Source organism: Eleutherodactylus coqui, chromosome 9 (genome assembly GCF_035609145.1).
Source record: "Eleutherodactylus coqui strain aEleCoq1 chromosome 9, aEleCoq1.hap1, whole genome shotgun sequence".
NCBI lineage: Eukaryota > Metazoa > Chordata > Amphibia > Anura > Eleutherodactylidae > Eleutherodactylus > Eleutherodactylus coqui.
Window position 1 is genome coordinate 177,278,867 of NC_089845.1, and position 18,232 is coordinate 177,297,098.

Consider the following 18,232-nt stretch of genomic DNA (forward strand, 5'->3'; position numbering starts at 1 on the left):
TTATATTCTTGTACATAGGAGCAGTATTATAGTAGTTATATTCTTGTACATAGAGGGCAGTATTATAGTAGTTATATTCTTGTACCGTAGGGGGCACGTATTATAGTAGTTATATTCTTGTACATAGGGGCAGTATTATAGTAGTTATATTCTTGTACATAGGGAGCAGTATTATAGTAGTTATATTCTTGTACATAGGGGTCAGTATTATAGCAGTCATAGTCTTGTACATAGGGGGCAGTATTATAGCAGTCATAGTCTTGTACATAGGGGGCAGTATTATAGTAGTTATATTCTTGTACATAGGGGCAGTATTATAGTAGTTATATTCTTGTACATAGGGAGCAGTATTATAGTAGTTATATTCTTGTACATAGGGGGCAGTATTATAGTAGTTGTATTCTTGTACCTGATATATTCTTGTACATAGGAGCAGTATTATAGTTGTTATATTCTTGTACATAGGGGGCAGTATTATAGTAGGTATATTCTGTTACATAGGGGGCAGTATTATAGTAGTTATATTCTTGCACATAGGGGCAGTATTATAGTAGTTATATTCTTGTACATAGGAGCAGTATTATAGTAGTTATATTCTTGTACATAGGGGGCAGTATTATAGTAGTTATATTCTTGTACATAGGGGGCAGTATTATAGTAGTTATATTCTTGTACATAGGGGGCAGTATTATAGTAGTTATATTCTTGTACATAGGGGGCAGTATTATAGTAGTTATATTCTTTGTACATAGGGGGCAGTATTATAGTAGTTATATTCTTGTACATAGGGGGCAGTATTATAGTAGTTATATTCTTGTACATAGGGGGCAGTATTATAGTAGTTATATTCTTGTACATAGGAGGCAGTATTATAGTAGTTATATTCTTGTACATAGGGGGCAGTATTATAGTAGTTATATTCTTGTACATAGCGGGCAGTATTATAGTAGTTATATTCTTGTACATAGGGGGGCAGTATTATAGTAGTTATATTCTTGTACATAGGGGGCAGTATTATAGTAGTTATATTCTTGTACATAGGAGGCAGTATTATAGTAGTTATATTCTTGTACATAGGGGGCAGTATTATAGTTGTTATATTCTTGTACATAGGAGGCAGTATTATAGTAGTTATATTCTTGTACATAGGGGGCAGTATTATAGTAGTCATATCCTTGTACATAGGAGCAGTATTATAGTAGTTATATTCTTGTACATAGGAGCAGTATTGTAGTAGTTATATTCTTGTACATAGGGGGCAGTATTATAGTAGTCATATCCTTGTACATAGGAGCAGTATTATAGTAGTCATATCCTTGTACATAGGAGCAGTATTATAGTAGTTATATTCTTGTACATAGGGGGCAGTATTATAGTAGTTATATTCTTGTACATAGGGGGCAGTATTATAGTAGTTATATTCTTGTATATAGAAGGCAGTATTATAGTAGATATATTCTTGTACATAGGGGCAGTATTATAGTAGTTATATTCTTGTACATAGGAGGTAGTATTATAGTAGTTATATTCTTGTACATAGGAGCAGTATTATAGTAGTTATATTCTTGTACATAGGAGGCAGTATTATAGTAGTTATATTCTTGTACATAGGGGGCAGTATTATAGTAGTTATATTCTTGTACATAGGGGCAGTATTATAGTAGTTATATTCTTGTACATAGGAGGTAGTATTATAGTAGTTATATTCTTGTACATAGGAGGCAGTATTATAGTAGTTATATTCTTGTACATAGGAGCAGTATTATAGTAGTTATATTCTTGTACATAGGGAGCAGTATTATAGTAGTTATATTCTTGTACATAGGAGGCAGTATTATAGCAGTTATATTCTTGTACATAGGAGCAGTATTATAGTAGTTATATTCTTGTACATAAGGAGCAGTATTATAGTAGTTATATTCTTGTACATAGGAGCAGTATTATAGTAGTTATATTCTTGTACATAGGGGCAGTAATATAGTAATTATATTCTTGTACATAGGGGGCAGTATTATAGTAGTTATATTCTTGTACATAGGGGGCAGTATTATAGTAGTTATATTCTTGTACATAGGGGGCAGTATTATAGTAGTTATATTCTTGTACATAGGGGGCAGTATTATAGTAGTTATATTCTTGTACATAGGGAGCAGTATTATAGTAGTTATATTCTTGTACATAGGGGGCAGTATTATAGTAGTTATATTCTTGTACATAGGGGCAGTAATATAGTAATTATATTCTTGTACATAGGGGGCAGTATTATAGTAGTTATATTCTTGTACATAGGGGGCAGTATTATAGTAGTTATATTCTTGTACATAGGGGGCAGTATTATAGTAGTTATATTCTTGTACATAGGGGGCAGTATTATAGTAGTTATATTCTTGTACATAGGGGGCAGTATTATAGTAGTTATATTCTTGTACATAGGGGGCAGTATTATAGTAGTTATATTCTTGTACATAGGGGCAGTATTATAGTAGTTATATTCTTGTACATAGGGGGGCAGTATTATAGTAGTTATATTCTTGTACATAGGGGGCAGTATTATACTAGTTATATTCTTGTACATAGGAGCAGTATTATACTAGTTATATTCTTGTACATAGGAGCAGTATTATAGTAGTTATATTCTTGTACATAGGAGGCAGTATTATAGTAGTTATATTCTTGTACATTCTTGTTATTCACTTCTCTAACTATTCTTGGTAAGCAATACAAAGCATGTTTCTTGTTCTAGTGACCGCTGCGCTCTGCGTCGGTGTGCAGTAAGTCGGAGGTAAGTTGACCTGATTCTTCTGGGTTTATCTTCTAGCAACATAAAGCGCGTGTATTAATCTTTCATGTTTACTCCAGTAGTAGCTGGATGAGGATAACACAGTAATGCACTTCGCAGTGATGGCAGTTCTTTCCAGGGAAGAGTCGGCTCAGTTCTCTGGCTGTTAAACTAATCTGGCTCTGGTTAACTCTTCGGGTGCCTGGATCCACGTTTCCATGCACTGCAGAAATCCATTACTTTTTCATCCTACGCTTCCAGAATCATGTACAGTAGAATTCCAACTTTAGCAGAGAACTAAGAGGAAGGAGTTGTAGTTTTGAATTTATGTGCCACTCAGAGTCTCAGGAAAGTTGGATCATGATTCTTATGCGCAGAGATTAACCTCAAAATAGAATAGGTTTCACAAGATCGCCAGCGTCAGCGCGGCCACAGTCACCGGCACTGCTTATCTCAACATGTATCTCCACCTCAATGTGCTGCTTTAGCTTTCCCTGTGGAAACGCTGCAGAGAAACACTTAACCCCTTCTACACTGGACTGTCCTGTACGGGAACCATCGCTCGGGGGATAAAGGTGGAATAAATGGAGGTTGTTCCAGCGCGCCTCCATTCACAGTAAACAGGCGATTGCCATAGAGGAGCGACTGCCTGTTTAATGATGCAGGACTTCACGGTCTTATCATGGCGGATCCTTCTTTCGCTGCATGTGATCACCCTGCGTGATTATTGCGTAAACCGCTTTATCTAATGAGAGATTTACGCAATAATCAACACTTGTAAAAAGCCCCCCAACTATCGACCCTACAATAATCGCTGCGGTGCTTTCATGGATGGAGGTCACCATCCGCCTCTATTGACTGCAAAGAGTAGCTCATCGCTGAAGGCTGATGGGAACAACGAACGAGAAGCCAGAGAATAATCATTCGATCGCGGCGAGCATTTACACGAAGTCACATGATTCAGCGATAATCTGAATGAAAGGATGCCATATACTGCAGACTCCGCACAGATTCCAGCCAATTGTGTGTGGTCCCGGCAGGAAGACACGGTCATCACCTTATTGCCCAGGATCCTTCTAGAAGTGCCGAGAACCCCTTTAAGGCCCATATCTAAATCTGCAAGCCCCGGTATCAGGAGGGAGAGGACGCTTGTGTTTTTGGGAGGTCTGATAGGAAGTCCAGAACAAATGCTGCCTCCATAATTCCAGCTTTATCTCAGGTATGCTTCCGAAACCTTCCAGAAAGATGTCCATACTTATTTGTGAATGATCGTAGCCGGTATCAGTGTGAGACTTAATGCTTCTTTAAAAGTATTCTTCACGTTTGACAATCCCTACAAGGAAGGATCCCATGGCAAGAAAATGATCTAAGTGGCCACCTCCTGGGACCCCAGCAATCAGCTGTAACCGGTGGGGAAGTGTTCAGTTTTCCTGCAGTGCCTCCACAGGCCAAACGAGGCATAACACCCAATCATATCAATAAGTTGCCTCTGTAATACAGGACAAGTCTTCCTTTGTAACCGGTCTCTATGATGGCCGAGGCATGACAGTCCTGAATGGAGACGGGCCGCTCGAAGTCAGAATTCACTAATCGTCTAAATGAAATAGGAGCTTATCTAGGGCAGAAAACCCAAGTTAGGACATCTTACAGGAATATATATAGCAGTGTAAGCAGCTGCCTCCGATCTCTTCTGTTGAGGCGGCTCCTTCCACCGGCCCGCAGGCTTCTAGATGCGCACAATTCTATACTGTGAAACACACAAAGCAGCAGCTGCCGCCCGGAGACCCGAACACAAAAGATGAACCTTCCAACATGAGAGCCATCCCAAGCGGCCGTCCACGGGGAGAGCGCTGCGCTCTCGCTTCCGTTTCGTTTTTTGCTGACTTTTACACGCAAACAGAAAACCTAATCCTGCGTCTATGGAGAACCTGCGCGATCCAGCGGCGGTCCGCCGCTAAAAGCCTTATTTCCTCAGTTTTGCTTTTGCCATTACATCTGTCAGAGAGACCTTGTGCGAATGTCCGTTCTCGTCAGTCAACCTTGGGAACTCACATTTACACGCGTACAATAGAGACGGAGACTAAAACAGCCGCCGTTCTTAGAAGTATCAGGAATACGCTAATGGAATAAGATAATCGGTTTTCATGCTGAATCCCATCTGCAATCTGCGTTGATACTTTCCCTACACGCTTGTAACATAGTAATGTCAAAAAACAACATATGTCCACCCGCATGAGCCCGTGCTGATGAGCAGTTAGGCCATTGTTTTCTTTCAGGTACTCCACGATGGCTTCATTTTTCCAATTATTAGGCTGCCTGTCCACGGGCGTTGCGGTATCCCGCGGCGGATCTCCGCCGCCCAGAAGCAGGAGCCGGCAGAGGGATTTCCGCTGTCAGCCTATCTGACATATAGGCTGACCCCGGAGGACCGCGGAGAATCGCGGCAAATCGCAGCATGCTGCGATTTGCCTGCCACGTGCGGAGAATCGCAATCTTTCTCTGCTCGTGGACAGGGGATTATCGCCACAGGGAACGCAATGAAAACCCGCCCGTGGATAGGCAGCCTAAAAGTGAGACTTGCCGGCCTGTAGTTACCAGGCTCTATTCTTGACCCATTTTTGTATATTGGAACCACATGGGCAATGCATCAATCCAGTGGTACAACCCCGGTCTCTATAGAGTCCCTAAATATAAGAAATCACGTCACTCAGTTCCCTAGGAACCCTTTGGTTTATTCCATCTGGGTCTGACAAGTTGTTGATTTTAATTTTTTTTAACCAGCTGGGTATGAAGGAGGAGATGATGGGGGAGATCCTGTAACATACACACATACAAATAGGACTATCCGGACGTGAGCGGGGATAGCAAAGGGTTTCTGGAGCTACTAAATACAAACTGTTAGGTTTCAGCCCCTGAATGTCATGTAATGGGGCACAGAAGTCCAGCCGTGCTTTAGGATAGTCCTGAAGGCGTACTGACTAGATAAAGTGACTCTCGTCCTTGATCCCAAGAACAGATGTTCCCGCCAGATCCGCCTGCCCTTATTCTTATATTCGTATTTTGGGGTTGTTTAAGAAGTAAATAAATAAAGCGCCTGCTAACTTTTCTGAAGGAACCCAGATAAAGGCAAGATGACTCTAACCATGTTGTCCATGTAGTATGTAGCAGCACACGCATGTGAACGTCCAGGGGACTGAAGGAAAAGGGAACTAATTAGGAGAAGTAAAGAAGGGCCTATTTTTGGGACTCTCATTGTTGGAATCGGCAGCTGAGCGACTGCTGCTGCGTCCGTGCGCGGACTTCTGCTGAGAATACCCACGTCGTGGCGACAGCGGAGGGTTAAAGCGACCTTGTCCGAGTAGACTGATATATAGCTGGTTGGTAAAAGAGGATATACAACTTGATTTGAGAACCATGCACGGCCCTAAGGCTGCTCTCACACAACACCCCATCTAAAACCACAACATTTTCCCGCAATTTGGCACGGCGTTTGAGGGTTACAGAGTTTGACAGCATTTCTTAACGCACTCCATCATTGTGACGGGTGATGAGGTGCGTTAAAGCAGACAGCACTCCAGAACAAATCGCTGGTCTGCGAAGCCCCATTAAAAACAATGGAGGCGTCAAACGCCATGCTACTTGCGGAAAGAAGCGGGTGATGCGAGAGCAGCCCAAGAGCCTAAATCCCCAACTGCTGATATCAGATATTAGACCCATCAACGCTGTCAGGGATGGACATCGAGGACCCTGCCTGCTCACAGGGGTGTAGCTAAAGGGTCCTGGGCCCAGGACCACCGCATCCCCTGTAGTTACGCCATGGGCCGATCCGTGTGGAGCCTTTATGGCTGCAGAACCTCAGTGATCGTTCTGCATTCAGTCGCTGCAAGCTTTCATCTTGTAGATTCCCGTGATGCAGCGAGAACATGCGCTAATCGTTCCGTGTAAAAGGGCCGGGCATCAGTTTATCTCCCGGGGGAAGCAGGAATTGGGCAGATCGCTATCCAACATGGCCCCTTCCCTGGTGGCAGAAGTTGGGGACTGCTGCAACAACTGACAAGGCAGACATCCCTGCGGCGCGGTGGCCGGACCGCGCTCCCCGCTCATTAGATTTTGCCAAACAGTATAATGATCTTTTTTATTTGGTCGGCCGCAGGGATCAAAAAGAAATGGAACTTGCCCTTTAAATACAGAAAAGAAAATGGACTAAAAAGTCAAATTCCATGAAATGGCAAAAATATTTTAAGGTCAGGGAGCTACGCTGGTTCCCCTATAGGTAGCAGAAATCATGTCATGTCCTCCAATGCAGAGCGACTGCTTCCCCGCCCAGAGGCCCCGTGGGCCCGGCGCACCGCGCAGCCGGCATCAGCTCTGTCACAACGTGTTCATTTCATGCAAGATGCAGAGGAGATCTCCTTTCGTCCTATCGCCTGCCAGCTACCGCGCTGGACGGTGAACTCAAGTCGGTTGCCATGGCAACTGCTGCATCCCTTACGTTGGTGAAACCCTTGGCGAAGAGCATCAAAGCAGCACTAATTTAGGTCTGACACGAATGCAAAATAATAAGCTTTAATGTCCGACCTTCAAAGTGAGGAGAGAAAAGCAGGACACGCAACACTCTGTAGACTCACCCAGCGGCTTCATGCGGTCACGACGCCGGCGCATTGCCAATACCCGGAACCCGATTCATCCCTTCAACAAGGACAGGAAACGCGGCCGTACAATATCAGCAATATTCCTTGTATTTCACTACACTTTCTGTACCAATTGCTCCCTGTGTTAAGATCTCTGCTTGCAGTCATTGAATGGGAACCTTCATTGTTTACATACAGTCAATAAAAACCATTCTTGGTCATGTGATGGACACAAAGGCGAACGGCGGATCATTACACATCATGGCGCCAATGCCAGAACTGTTAGGGTCTGCTGTAATTGCATCAAGCCTAGACAATGCTCTGCGAGCTAAACACACTCGCACCACAATCCTCCAACCGCTACAAAGTATCAACATTTGGATTAGGTAGCGTTCTAAACTGGATACACTTATAGCCGAATACTCACTTTTGGAAGGAAGAATAAATCGCCCTCAATTTTCTTAGTGGGCCACAGGAGCGCCCCGAGAGCGCAAAGCAGCGGTTCTTCTACACGCCAGTCATTCGATACAGCACTTTGTTAGGCGTAAAGGCATGCAGCAACCGACCCAGCAGCGGGAAATTGTTAGGTTAATGCTGATTAGATCTTTCATGGGGACCTAAAAATCATCATTCGTGTAAACAGGCGGCTGATGGATGAATAGAGAGCAGCGGTAGAAGCGTCAGGCGGGGCTCACGTGAGGGGGAAGCGCGCACGCACAGCGCATCATCCGCGCAGAAGAAACACCCCTCCCCCCCAATCTATTCTGAGCCCTTCCGCTGTTGATACGCAATCGATAGGCATCTATCTAGGCCGTCCGTGCGGAATCCGCTCTACAATCGAGCAGGCTGCAATGTTCTTCTGCTCGCGGAATACACAATTCATACCTGCGAGGGTAAAGGAAAATTCGAAAATGCAAGACTTTCAATGGCCACGTTTTACAGTGGATCTCCGCACAGACGGCGATCATGGAATCCGCAATTAAAATCTGCTCAATAAATGATTGAAACGCCCAATTACTGTTAAGGGCAGAGGCACGCCAAGCCAACGACATGCGGTAGTTCCATCACCGCTCGCCGCGTGCGCGCTTATCTTTGTTGTAAGATGTGCGTTATGGATGACGACACAGATTATGCGCGTCGGATTCGCCACACCCACAAATATCTCACGCTCTACCAGCAGCGATCTGTTCGTCTACTTTACACAGATCGATAAAGGAGATCACTCGATGAACTTGAAGGATAATTGTTCCATGGAAGCGCAGCCAATGATGAATGAGAATTTGCTTGCTTAACATTCGTTTCATTCAGGCCCGCAGATCTTCGGGTCGTTCGCTCGTCGTCCGGGTAAAATACCGCTTGTTCAGTTGTTCTCATTCACCGATGCAGCAAATTGGAACAACTAAATGATTTAGCGAGTGAATGAGCGATCTGTGACCCTACTCAGCGAACGATACATCGCTCCATCTGGAAGCGCCCTCAGGCAGCACGCAGAAGCCAAACAATGTCCAGCGTCCTACAGGGAAGGCGTGGGCGACCGCCTCGCTCGCACCACGAATAACGCTACCACTTCTGAACACTATAGTGATCCCGACTATCTTCATCTGACACATGGAAGGCGGCCGCACGCATCAGCCGGCGACTTGCTGTCTTCCAACAGCGATGTCTTTGGCACCTATTTAAGGTCATTTACCAGGAACGGGTTACCAATGAAGAAAGTGAAAGCTGCTCTGGTACACAGCCACTCCGTTCCCGAGTCACCGAGGGCCAACTCCGTTGTTCTGGACACATTCTACGACTCCCTGAGACAAGACTGGCAAAAGCTGCGATGTTGTGGAATCCAAAAAACTGGCACTTCAGCAGGAAGGCAAAAAGCTCACCTGGCGACGTATATTTATAGAGTCAGCAGACTCGCGCTCCCATCTACAGGGTTCCTTTAAAGAAGTGACTAAAAATAATACGTAGGTGACTAAAAATGTAGGACTTACCTGGTGTGGAGGAGCCGTCCGATGACGGGCGTCCACACCATCAGTCCGAGGAGGTGCAATACAGCATCCAGCAGAGCAGGATCCCTAGTCCTTAGGGAGAGCGGCCGGGGGCCACAGGCAGGAGGACCTCGCTCGAAGACAGTAGTAAAGAACCCCGCGCTGGTGTGCACTGAGGATACAGATCTAATGATGGGTGTACCACCTAGAGGAGCCCTGTGTACATATGGGGCTCCCCTCAATCCAGGAACATCCTTAATAAGCCAAAGGAGGGAGTCCTGGGAGGTCTAGCAACTGATGTATTGATAGAAAGACAAACATGCAACAAATGGAGGGAAAAACCAATGGAGTGAAACGCGTTTCTCAGCACAACTGGCTCTTTTTTCAAGCAGTGATCTGGTGGTCCAAGTTGCTGGTAATGCATTATTAGGGATGTTCCTGGTTTGAGGGGAGCCCCATATGTACACAGGGCTCCTCTAGGTGGTACACCCATCATTAGATCTGTATCCTCAGTGCACACCAGCACGGGGTTCTTGGTCTACTGTGTCTTCGAGCGAGGTCCTCCTGCCTGCGGCTCCCCCGGCCGCTATCTCTAGGGACTAGGGATGAAGCTGTATTGCGCCTCTTCGGACTGACAGTGTGGACGCCTGTCATCGGACGTCTGCTCCACACCAGGTAAGTCTTACCTTTTACGTACCCCACAAATCTCTACAATTTGTGGGGTCCGTTGACCACCCACCACCCTCCACCCTCCACCCTCCCCCCCCCCCCCCCCCCCCCGAGCAAGTGGCCAGCAGAAGAAAAGGGAGGTGCAAAACTTCACTCAACAAATAGAATTCTGGATAGCTCAGCACAAACAAGTTTTCAACCTTTTCCAGCAAAAGACAGAAATGACAAAAATGGTCAAAAACTCCTTCAACAAGAACACAAAGACAAACATCTGGCAGTACCGCGACGGACCTCCAGGGGGCTCATCGGCCAATATATAGTCATTGCATCTCTTCCTACACATGTAGATCAGCAGCTCCGCGGAGTGCCGACAAGTTCTGCACACAGGATCGTCAATGCAGCTTTGGTTGTGATTGGAGTAACAGAGGAGATTTCATGCGGTTCGCAGCGCTGCGCCTCACTCAACGGATGATTCAAACCCGACTGATTAAGTATTGATGGCTTGTATTAAGGATCAACCATCAATATTAAAGCCTTTAATTACAAGGGTTAAAGAAAAATTCTGTCAAAACTGGAAAACCAGCTGTAAAAGCTGCCGTTACAGAAGAGTTTGTATCTTCCTTCACGCGGTCATGTGACAACTAAGCCCCGCCTACAGTGGAAAGATGTAAAAACACAGCAAACAGAAATGAAGCATCATGGGACATTACTACAGCGAAGCAACAGGGGCTTCGCGTCAGCGCTGGTGCTCTGCGGGGGCGGAACCTAATGCCTGGGCGTGGCCACTTACCCCGAGTGTTGGTTGCCATGTCTGCTACCTTCTGGAAGGCGTCCAGGAATGCTGCAGCCGCCACCACGGTGGTCCTATAGAAAAGGATGATAGTTATTAGTGTATTAAGGACCCTCCTGGACGAACCCCCGTAGGAGCCAGTAGGGAGCTTGTTGGTTGTCGCTAAATTTCACAAAATTAGATAAAATTAGTTTTTAAAAAGCTGGAAATTCCATCTGATCCAAAGCGAGATGTGAATATTCTCACTGCAGCTGCAAAGTGGTGGTCGGAGTAGCAGAGCTGAGTGTGTCATTTAACATTGTCCTCAGCACCGAGCCCGTGATAGCTTTAACCAGAGAGAGCCGTGAGGTAGGGCTCATTCACACGACCGTTATTTTGGCGCATATTACGGTCGTGTGAATGGCTATCTCTCCGCGTACCACGCAGTGTGAGCCCTATGCCTTTCTATGGACAGTGTAAGCGATGCTGCCCATACACGATACATTGCGCATGGGCGGCGATTCACACATATGAAACAGAGTGAGGACTTTAAAAAGAAAAAGACAGCGTCACTGCGCATGACCACAAGCGCGAGAAACCTGGTCATGCGCAGAACACTCGCTGCCAGACGCGGTCTCTGCCGGCTCACACAGACCAGTACAACACAGCGTTTTACGGATATGGTCATGTGAATGTGCCCATAGACAGAGGATATCGCCATACCAGAGATTGGAGCTGCAGGAAGATCGTTTGCATATTCCCTGTGCATTCTGGGAAGAGCAAAGAATCACTGCAAGCGGGAAGATTGCTTCAGCACATGAAGCTGTGCACTTAGTAGCACCTCATACGTTAGAGATCAGCACTACAATTCTGGACTTTAAAAAAATCAAAGTTTCTGTGCATGGCACCAACTTGTTCCGCCGCGCTTCCAGAGCGCGGGGGACGCAAACAATACGACAATTACATGTGGTATACACTTATCTGGAGAGAGACGGGGCTGGGGTGACACAAGCAGTATGAAAGACTACATGTGGAAGTGCGGGGAGTCATAGGGAGGGGCAGGGAGCATATTGTGGATGGGGGACTAGGTCAGGAGATTTTGTAAGCCTCCCTGATGAGGTGCGTTTTTAGGATGCATCTGAAGTTCCGTGCATCAGGGATTGTCCGGATGCCTTGGTGTAGAACGTTCCAGAGGATTGGTGCAGCTCTAGAGAAGTCCTAGAGGCGAGCATGTGAGGTTCATATTAGAGGGGTGTTTAGTCTGAGTGTGTTAGCGGATCGGAGTGAGCGGGCTGGGTGATGTACGGACAGGAGGGAAGCGATGTACGGTGGAGCGGAGCGTGGGCTGGGTGGTGTACGGACAGGAGGGAAGCGATGTACGGTGGAGCGGAGCGTGGGCTGCGTGGTGTACGGACAGGAGGGAAGCGATGTACGGTGGAGCGGAGCGTGGGCTGGGTGGTGTCCGGACAGGAGGGAGGCGATGTACGGTGGAGCGCAGCGTGGGCTGGGTGGTGTCCGGACAGGAGGGAGGCGATGTACGGTGGAGCGGAGCGTGGGCTGGGTGGTGTCCGGACAGGAGGGAAGCGATGTACGGTGGAGCGGAGCGTGGGCTGGGTGGTGTCCGGACAGGAGGGAGGCGATGTACGGTGGAGCGGAGCGTGGGCTGGGTGGTGTACGGACAGGAGGGAAGCGATGTACGGTGGAGCGGAGCGTGGGCTGGGTGGTGTCCGGACAGGAGGGAGGCGATGTACGGTGGAGCGGAGCATGGGCTGGGTGGTGTCCGGACAGGAGGGAGGCGATGTACGGTGGAGCGGAGCGTGGGCTGGGTGGTGTACGGACAGGAGGGAAGCGATGTACGGTGGAGCGGAGCGTGGGCTGGGTGGTGTCCGGACAGGAGGGAGGCGATGTACGGTGGAGCGGAGCGTGGGCTAGGTGGTGTCCGGACAGGAGGGAGGCGATGTACGGTGGAGCGGAGCGTGGGCTGGGTGGTGTACGGACAGGAGGGAAGCGATGTACGGTGGAGCGGAGCGTGGGCTGGGTGGTGTCCGGACAGGAGGGAGGCGATGTACGGTGGAGCGCAGCGTGGGCTGGGTGGTGTCCGGACAGGAGGGAGGCGATGTACGGTGGAGCGCAGCGTGGGCTGGGTGGTGTCCGGACAGGAGGGAGGCGATGTACGGTGGAGCGGAGCGTGGGCTGGGTGGTGTCCGGACAGGAGGGAGGCGATGTACGGTGGAGCGGAGCGTGGGCTGGGTGGTGTCCGGACAGGAGGGAGGCGATGTACGGTGGAGCGGAGCGTGGGCTGGGTGGTGTCCGGACAGGAGGGAGGCGATGTACGGTGGAGTGGAGCGTGGGCTGGGTGGTGTCCGGACAGGAGGGAGGCGATGTACGGTGGTGCAGCGCCATGGAGAGCTTTGTGGGTGACGGTGAGAAGTTTGAATTTAGTTCTGCAGTGACTGGGTAGCCAGTGCAGTGACTGCCATAGTGCAAAGGCATCTGAGAAGCGGCTGGACAGGAAGATGAGCCTGGTTGCTGCATTTAGTATGGATTGGAGAGCGGAGAGTCTGGTGCGGGGGCCATTGAGCAGTTTTACAGAGGTCAAGTTAGAAAAGAGGGAGGACCTGGTGTTAGAGACAGCGGACAGACAGACAGTCAGTGAGATTTTGGAGGACCGATGCTGTGATGTCACGGGAGGACGTGTATAACTGGGTATCACCAGTGTAGAGATGGTATTGGAGACCGAATCTGTGGATGGTTTGTCCGATTGGCGCTGTCTAGATAGAGAGAAGGAAGGGACTAATGACAGAACCCTAGGGTATCCTGACAGCAAGGGGGAGCGAAAAGAAGGGGGCCGAGGACTGAGCCCTGGGGGACCCCAACAGCAAGTGGGAGAGGAGGTAGAGTCAGTGAAGGAGACTCTGAAGGAGCGGTCAGAGAGCTAGGCGGAGAACCAGGAGAGGACAGTGTCCTTCAGCCGATGGAGCGAAGCATAGCAAGGAGGAGGTTATGGTTGACAGTGTTAAGCACAGCGTAGGATTAGTAGGGAGTAGTCGCCCCTTGATTTGGCCTGTCTGCAGGTCGTTTGATACTTTTGTGAGGGCGATTTCGGTCGAATGTATGGGATGGAAGCCAGACTGTAGAGGGTCAATTAGAGAGTTGTCAGAGAGAAAGCGTGTGAGGCGGGCGTAGATCAAGCGTTCTAGTAATCTGGAGATGAAGGGAAGGTTGGAGACGGGTCGGTAATTGGCGGCATCGGTCGGGTCAAGAGTTGCTTTTTTTTAGCAGAGGGGAAATGATAGAGTGTTTGAATGAGGAGGCGAAGATGCCAGAGGACAGGGAAAGGTTGCAGATGGTGGAGAGGTGGGTAATGACAGCCAGGTAAAGGGATCGGAGGAGGTGTGAGGGGAGAAAGTCGCTAGTGCAGGTGGTTGGGCCACTAGCGGAGGAGAGCAGTCTGGAGACCTTTTTCTCTGTCATTGGTTCTAGTATAGAAAGTAAATGATGGATATGGTGCTAAAGAGACCGGGACCGTGCAGTTTTCAGCCATTTCTTTTTGAAGGTTTTTATTTTTTTTTCTTTGAAATAGGCGGCTAGCTCTCCAGCATTGAGATCTGTCACAGGGAGCCTGTTCTTTGGGGCTGATGAGGAAGTGGAATGTATCAAAAAGTCGATTGGTGTTATGGGATAGTGAATATACGAGGGAGGTGAAATAAACTTGTTTGGCATGGTGAAGGGTGAGGTTTTTAACATGACTTTGAAGAGGAAAAAGCCTGTGGGCAACTTTGACTTTCTCCACAGCCATTCAGCACACTGAGGCCCCCTGTCCACGGCCGCAGGGGAAGAGAGCTGACAGACTCACCACAGAGAACTGTGGTAATCGCAGCATGATGCCATTTATATCCCGCGAGCGGAGAAGTCAGCACCCCATCTTTCAAAAAAGTTATTTTTTTTATGAGTTCTGGATGCACCCCAAAGAGTTCTAGAGTTCCCTATTAATTTTTAAAATAGTTCTAGCGAATTAGGCAAAAAAATCAACAAATGTATCTCTGCGGTGCTAACTTCCAAAAATGATATTAATAAATCAGCGAGAACTTTGTAAATATGGGTATTAGAGCTTCGAGCATTAAGAGTTTTCTTCAGAACTCTTGAGGTGCTACCCAGAACTCTTATAAAATCGCGGGATTTCCCAAAAAATTATTTACACATAATAACTGAAAGTTTTGGATCCGGCATTTGAAAATCAGCGAGAACTTTGTAAATATTGGTTCTAGAGCTTCGAGCATTAAAGGAGATGTCCCGAGGCAGCAAGTGGGTCTATACACTTCTGCATGGCCATAATAATGCACTTTGTAATGTACATTGTGCATTAATTATGAGCCATACAGAAGTTATAAAAAGTTTTATACTTACCTGTTCCGTTGCTAGCGTCCTCGTCTCCATGGTGCCGACTAATTTTCGCCCTCCGATGGCCAAATTAGCCGCGCTTGCGCAGTCCGGGTCTTCTCCTCTTCTCTATGGGGCTCCGTGTAGCTCCGTGTAGCTCCGCCCCGTCACGTGCCGATTCCAGCCAATCAGGAGACTGGAATCGGCAATGGACCGCACAGAAGCCCTGCGGTCCATGAAGACAGAGGATCCCGGCGGCCATCTTCAGCAGGTGAGTATGAAGACGCCGGACCGCCGGGATTCAGGTAAGCGCTGTGCGGGTGGTTTTTTTAACCCCTGCATCGGGGTTGTCTCGCGCCGAACGGGGGGGGGGGTTTAAAAAAAAAAAAACCCGTTTCGGCGCGGGACATCTCCTTTAAGAGTTTTCTTCAGAACTCTTGAGGTGCTACCCAGAACTCTTATAAAATCGCGGGATTTCCCCAACATTTTTTACACATAACTGAAATTTTTGGATCCAGCATTTGAAAATCAGCGAGAACTTTGTAAATATTGGTTCTAGAGCTTCGAGCATTAAGAGTTTTCTTCAGAACTCTTGAGGTGCTACCCAGAACTCTTATAAAATTGCAGGATTTCCCCCAAAAATATTTACACATAATAACTGACATTTTTTTGATCCGGCATTTGAAAATCAGCGAGAACTTTGTAAATATTGGTTCTAGAGCTTCGAGCATTAAGAGTTTTCTTCAGAACTCTTGAGGTGCTACCCAGAACTCTTATAAAATCGCAGGATTTCCCCCAAAAATATTTACACATAATAACTGAAATTTTTGGATCCGGCATCTAAAAATCAGCAAGAACTTTGTAAATATTGGTTCTAGAGCTTCGAGCATTAAGAGTTTTCTTCAGAACTGTTGAGGTGCTACCCAGAACTCTTATAAAATCGCGGCATTTGAACAAACAATATCGACTTTAGATCAGATGTTGGTTGAGGAGGACACGCGCAATTGCGGGAAAGACATTGAAAGGAATTGGGAGCGAGAACTAGGTGGCGCCCCCAGAGGAGTCTTGGAAAAAAAATCATACATCCTGTCACATAAAATGTCGGTTTTTAGCAAGGTGCAGGAGTTAAACTACAAAATACTAACAAGATGGTACCAGACCCCAGTGAAACTAGCCAGGATATTCCCCCAGTATCCGGATAAATGTTGGAGATGCCAATCGGAAAGAGGGTCATTTGTTCACCTCTGGTGGTCATGTCCTCTGATGCGCCCCCTCTGGCAGGAGATCAACACTCTTTACTCCACAGTATGCAGAACTCAGGTCCAGTTTACGCCAGAAATAGTAGTACTGTCTATGTTCCCAGGATCAGTGGCACATTTGAAAAGCTCCCTACTCAGATTTTGTATACTGGCCATGCGACAGATAATCCCCAGAATATGGAAATCTACGACACCTCCCTCTAGAATAATGTGGTTGGAAGCTTTAGATCACCTGAAAGATATGGAAGAGCTCAGTGCCAGAGACAAACTAGGACATGAGAAATGTGCCTCTATCTGGATGATCTGGAACCAGTTTCGATTTTCTCCGGACCTAACCACATGGTTTCATTTCTTTCTTTTCTCCTTCTCTCTCATCTTATTTCACTTCTATTCCCACTGCATGTTTGCTTGATATAATCAGTTTTCTAAGGCTGGGTTCACACGGGGCGGATTTGCCGCGGAAATTCTGTGCATTCCAGGGATTAGCCAGCCTTCTCAGAAATCTCGTCCACACGGGACGGCAAATCCGCTGCGGCTAAGCCGGCGCGGATTTGCCGACCGCGGCATGTTCATTTTTTTTTTCCCGCTGCGGGCGCGCTCTCCTCTATGGGAGCGCTGGCCTCAGCGGAAGAGCAGGCGGCCGGGCCGCTTCAAAGCCGCCGCGGGTTTTGCAGCGGCGGTACTCCTGGCGGAAATCTTGCGGTTTTTCGCTGCGGCCAAACCGCAAGATTTCCGAACCAATATTTACAAAGTTCTCGCTGATTTTTAGATGCCGGATCAGAAAAATTTCAGTTATTATGTGTAAAAAAAAATTGGGGGAAATCCCGCGATTTTATAAGAGTTCTGGGTAGCACCTCAAGAGTTCTGAAGAAAACTCTGAATGCTCGAAGCTCTAGAACCAATATTTACAAAGTTCTCGCTGATTTTCAAATGCCGGATCCAAAAATTTCAGTTATTATGTGTAAATATTTTTTGGGGAAATCCTGCGATTTTATAAGAGTTCTGGGTAGCACCTCAAGAGTTCTGAAGAAAACTCTGAATGCTCGAAGCTCTAGAACCAATATTTACAAAGTTCTCGATGATTTTTAAATGCCGGATCAGAAAAATTTCAGTTATTATGTGTAAAAAAAAATTGGGGGAAATCCCGCGATTTTATAAGAGTTCTGGGTAGCACCTCAAGAGTTCTGAAGAAAACTCTTAATGCTCGAAGCTGTAGAACCAATATTTACAAAGTTCTCGCTGATTTTCAAATGCCGGATCCAAAAATTTCAGTTATTATGTGTAAATATTTTTTGGGGAAATCCTGCGATTTTATAAGAGTTCTGGGTAGCACCTCAAGAGTTCTGAAGAAAACTCTTAATGCTCGAAGCTCTAGAACCAATATTTACAAAGTTCTCGCTGATTTTTAGATGCCGGATCCAAAAATTTCAGTTGTGTAAATAATTTTTGGGGAAATCCTGCGATTTTATAAGAGTTCTGGGTAGCACCTCCAGAGTTCTGAAGAAAACTCTTAATGCTCGAAGCTCTAGAACCAATATTTACAAAGTTCTCGCTGATTTTCAAATGCCGGCTCCAAATATTACAGTTATTATGTGTAAATAATTTTTTGGAAATCCCGCGATTTTATAAGAGTTCTGGGTAGCACCTCAAGAGTTCTGAAGAAAACTCTTAATGCTCGAAACTCTAGAACCAATATTTACAAAGTTCTCGCTGATTTTTAGATGCCGGATCAGAAAAATTTCAGTTATGTGTAAAAAAAAAAA

General features: G+C 46.7%; 1 protein-coding gene across 1 annotated transcript in view; it reads right to left on the minus strand.

The window, feature by feature from the left end:
- Nucleotides 1–18,232, minus strand: part of MTSS1 (MTSS I-BAR domain containing 1) — a 320,701-nt gene that overhangs the window by 224,379 nt on the left and 78,090 nt on the right. The window contains exon 3 of the mRNA XM_066578922.1: nucleotides 10,852–10,925. Within this exon, the coding sequence (XP_066435019.1) occupies nucleotides 10,852–10,925 (74 nt within the window). The remainder of the gene's footprint in view (nucleotides 1–10,851; nucleotides 10,926–18,232) is intronic.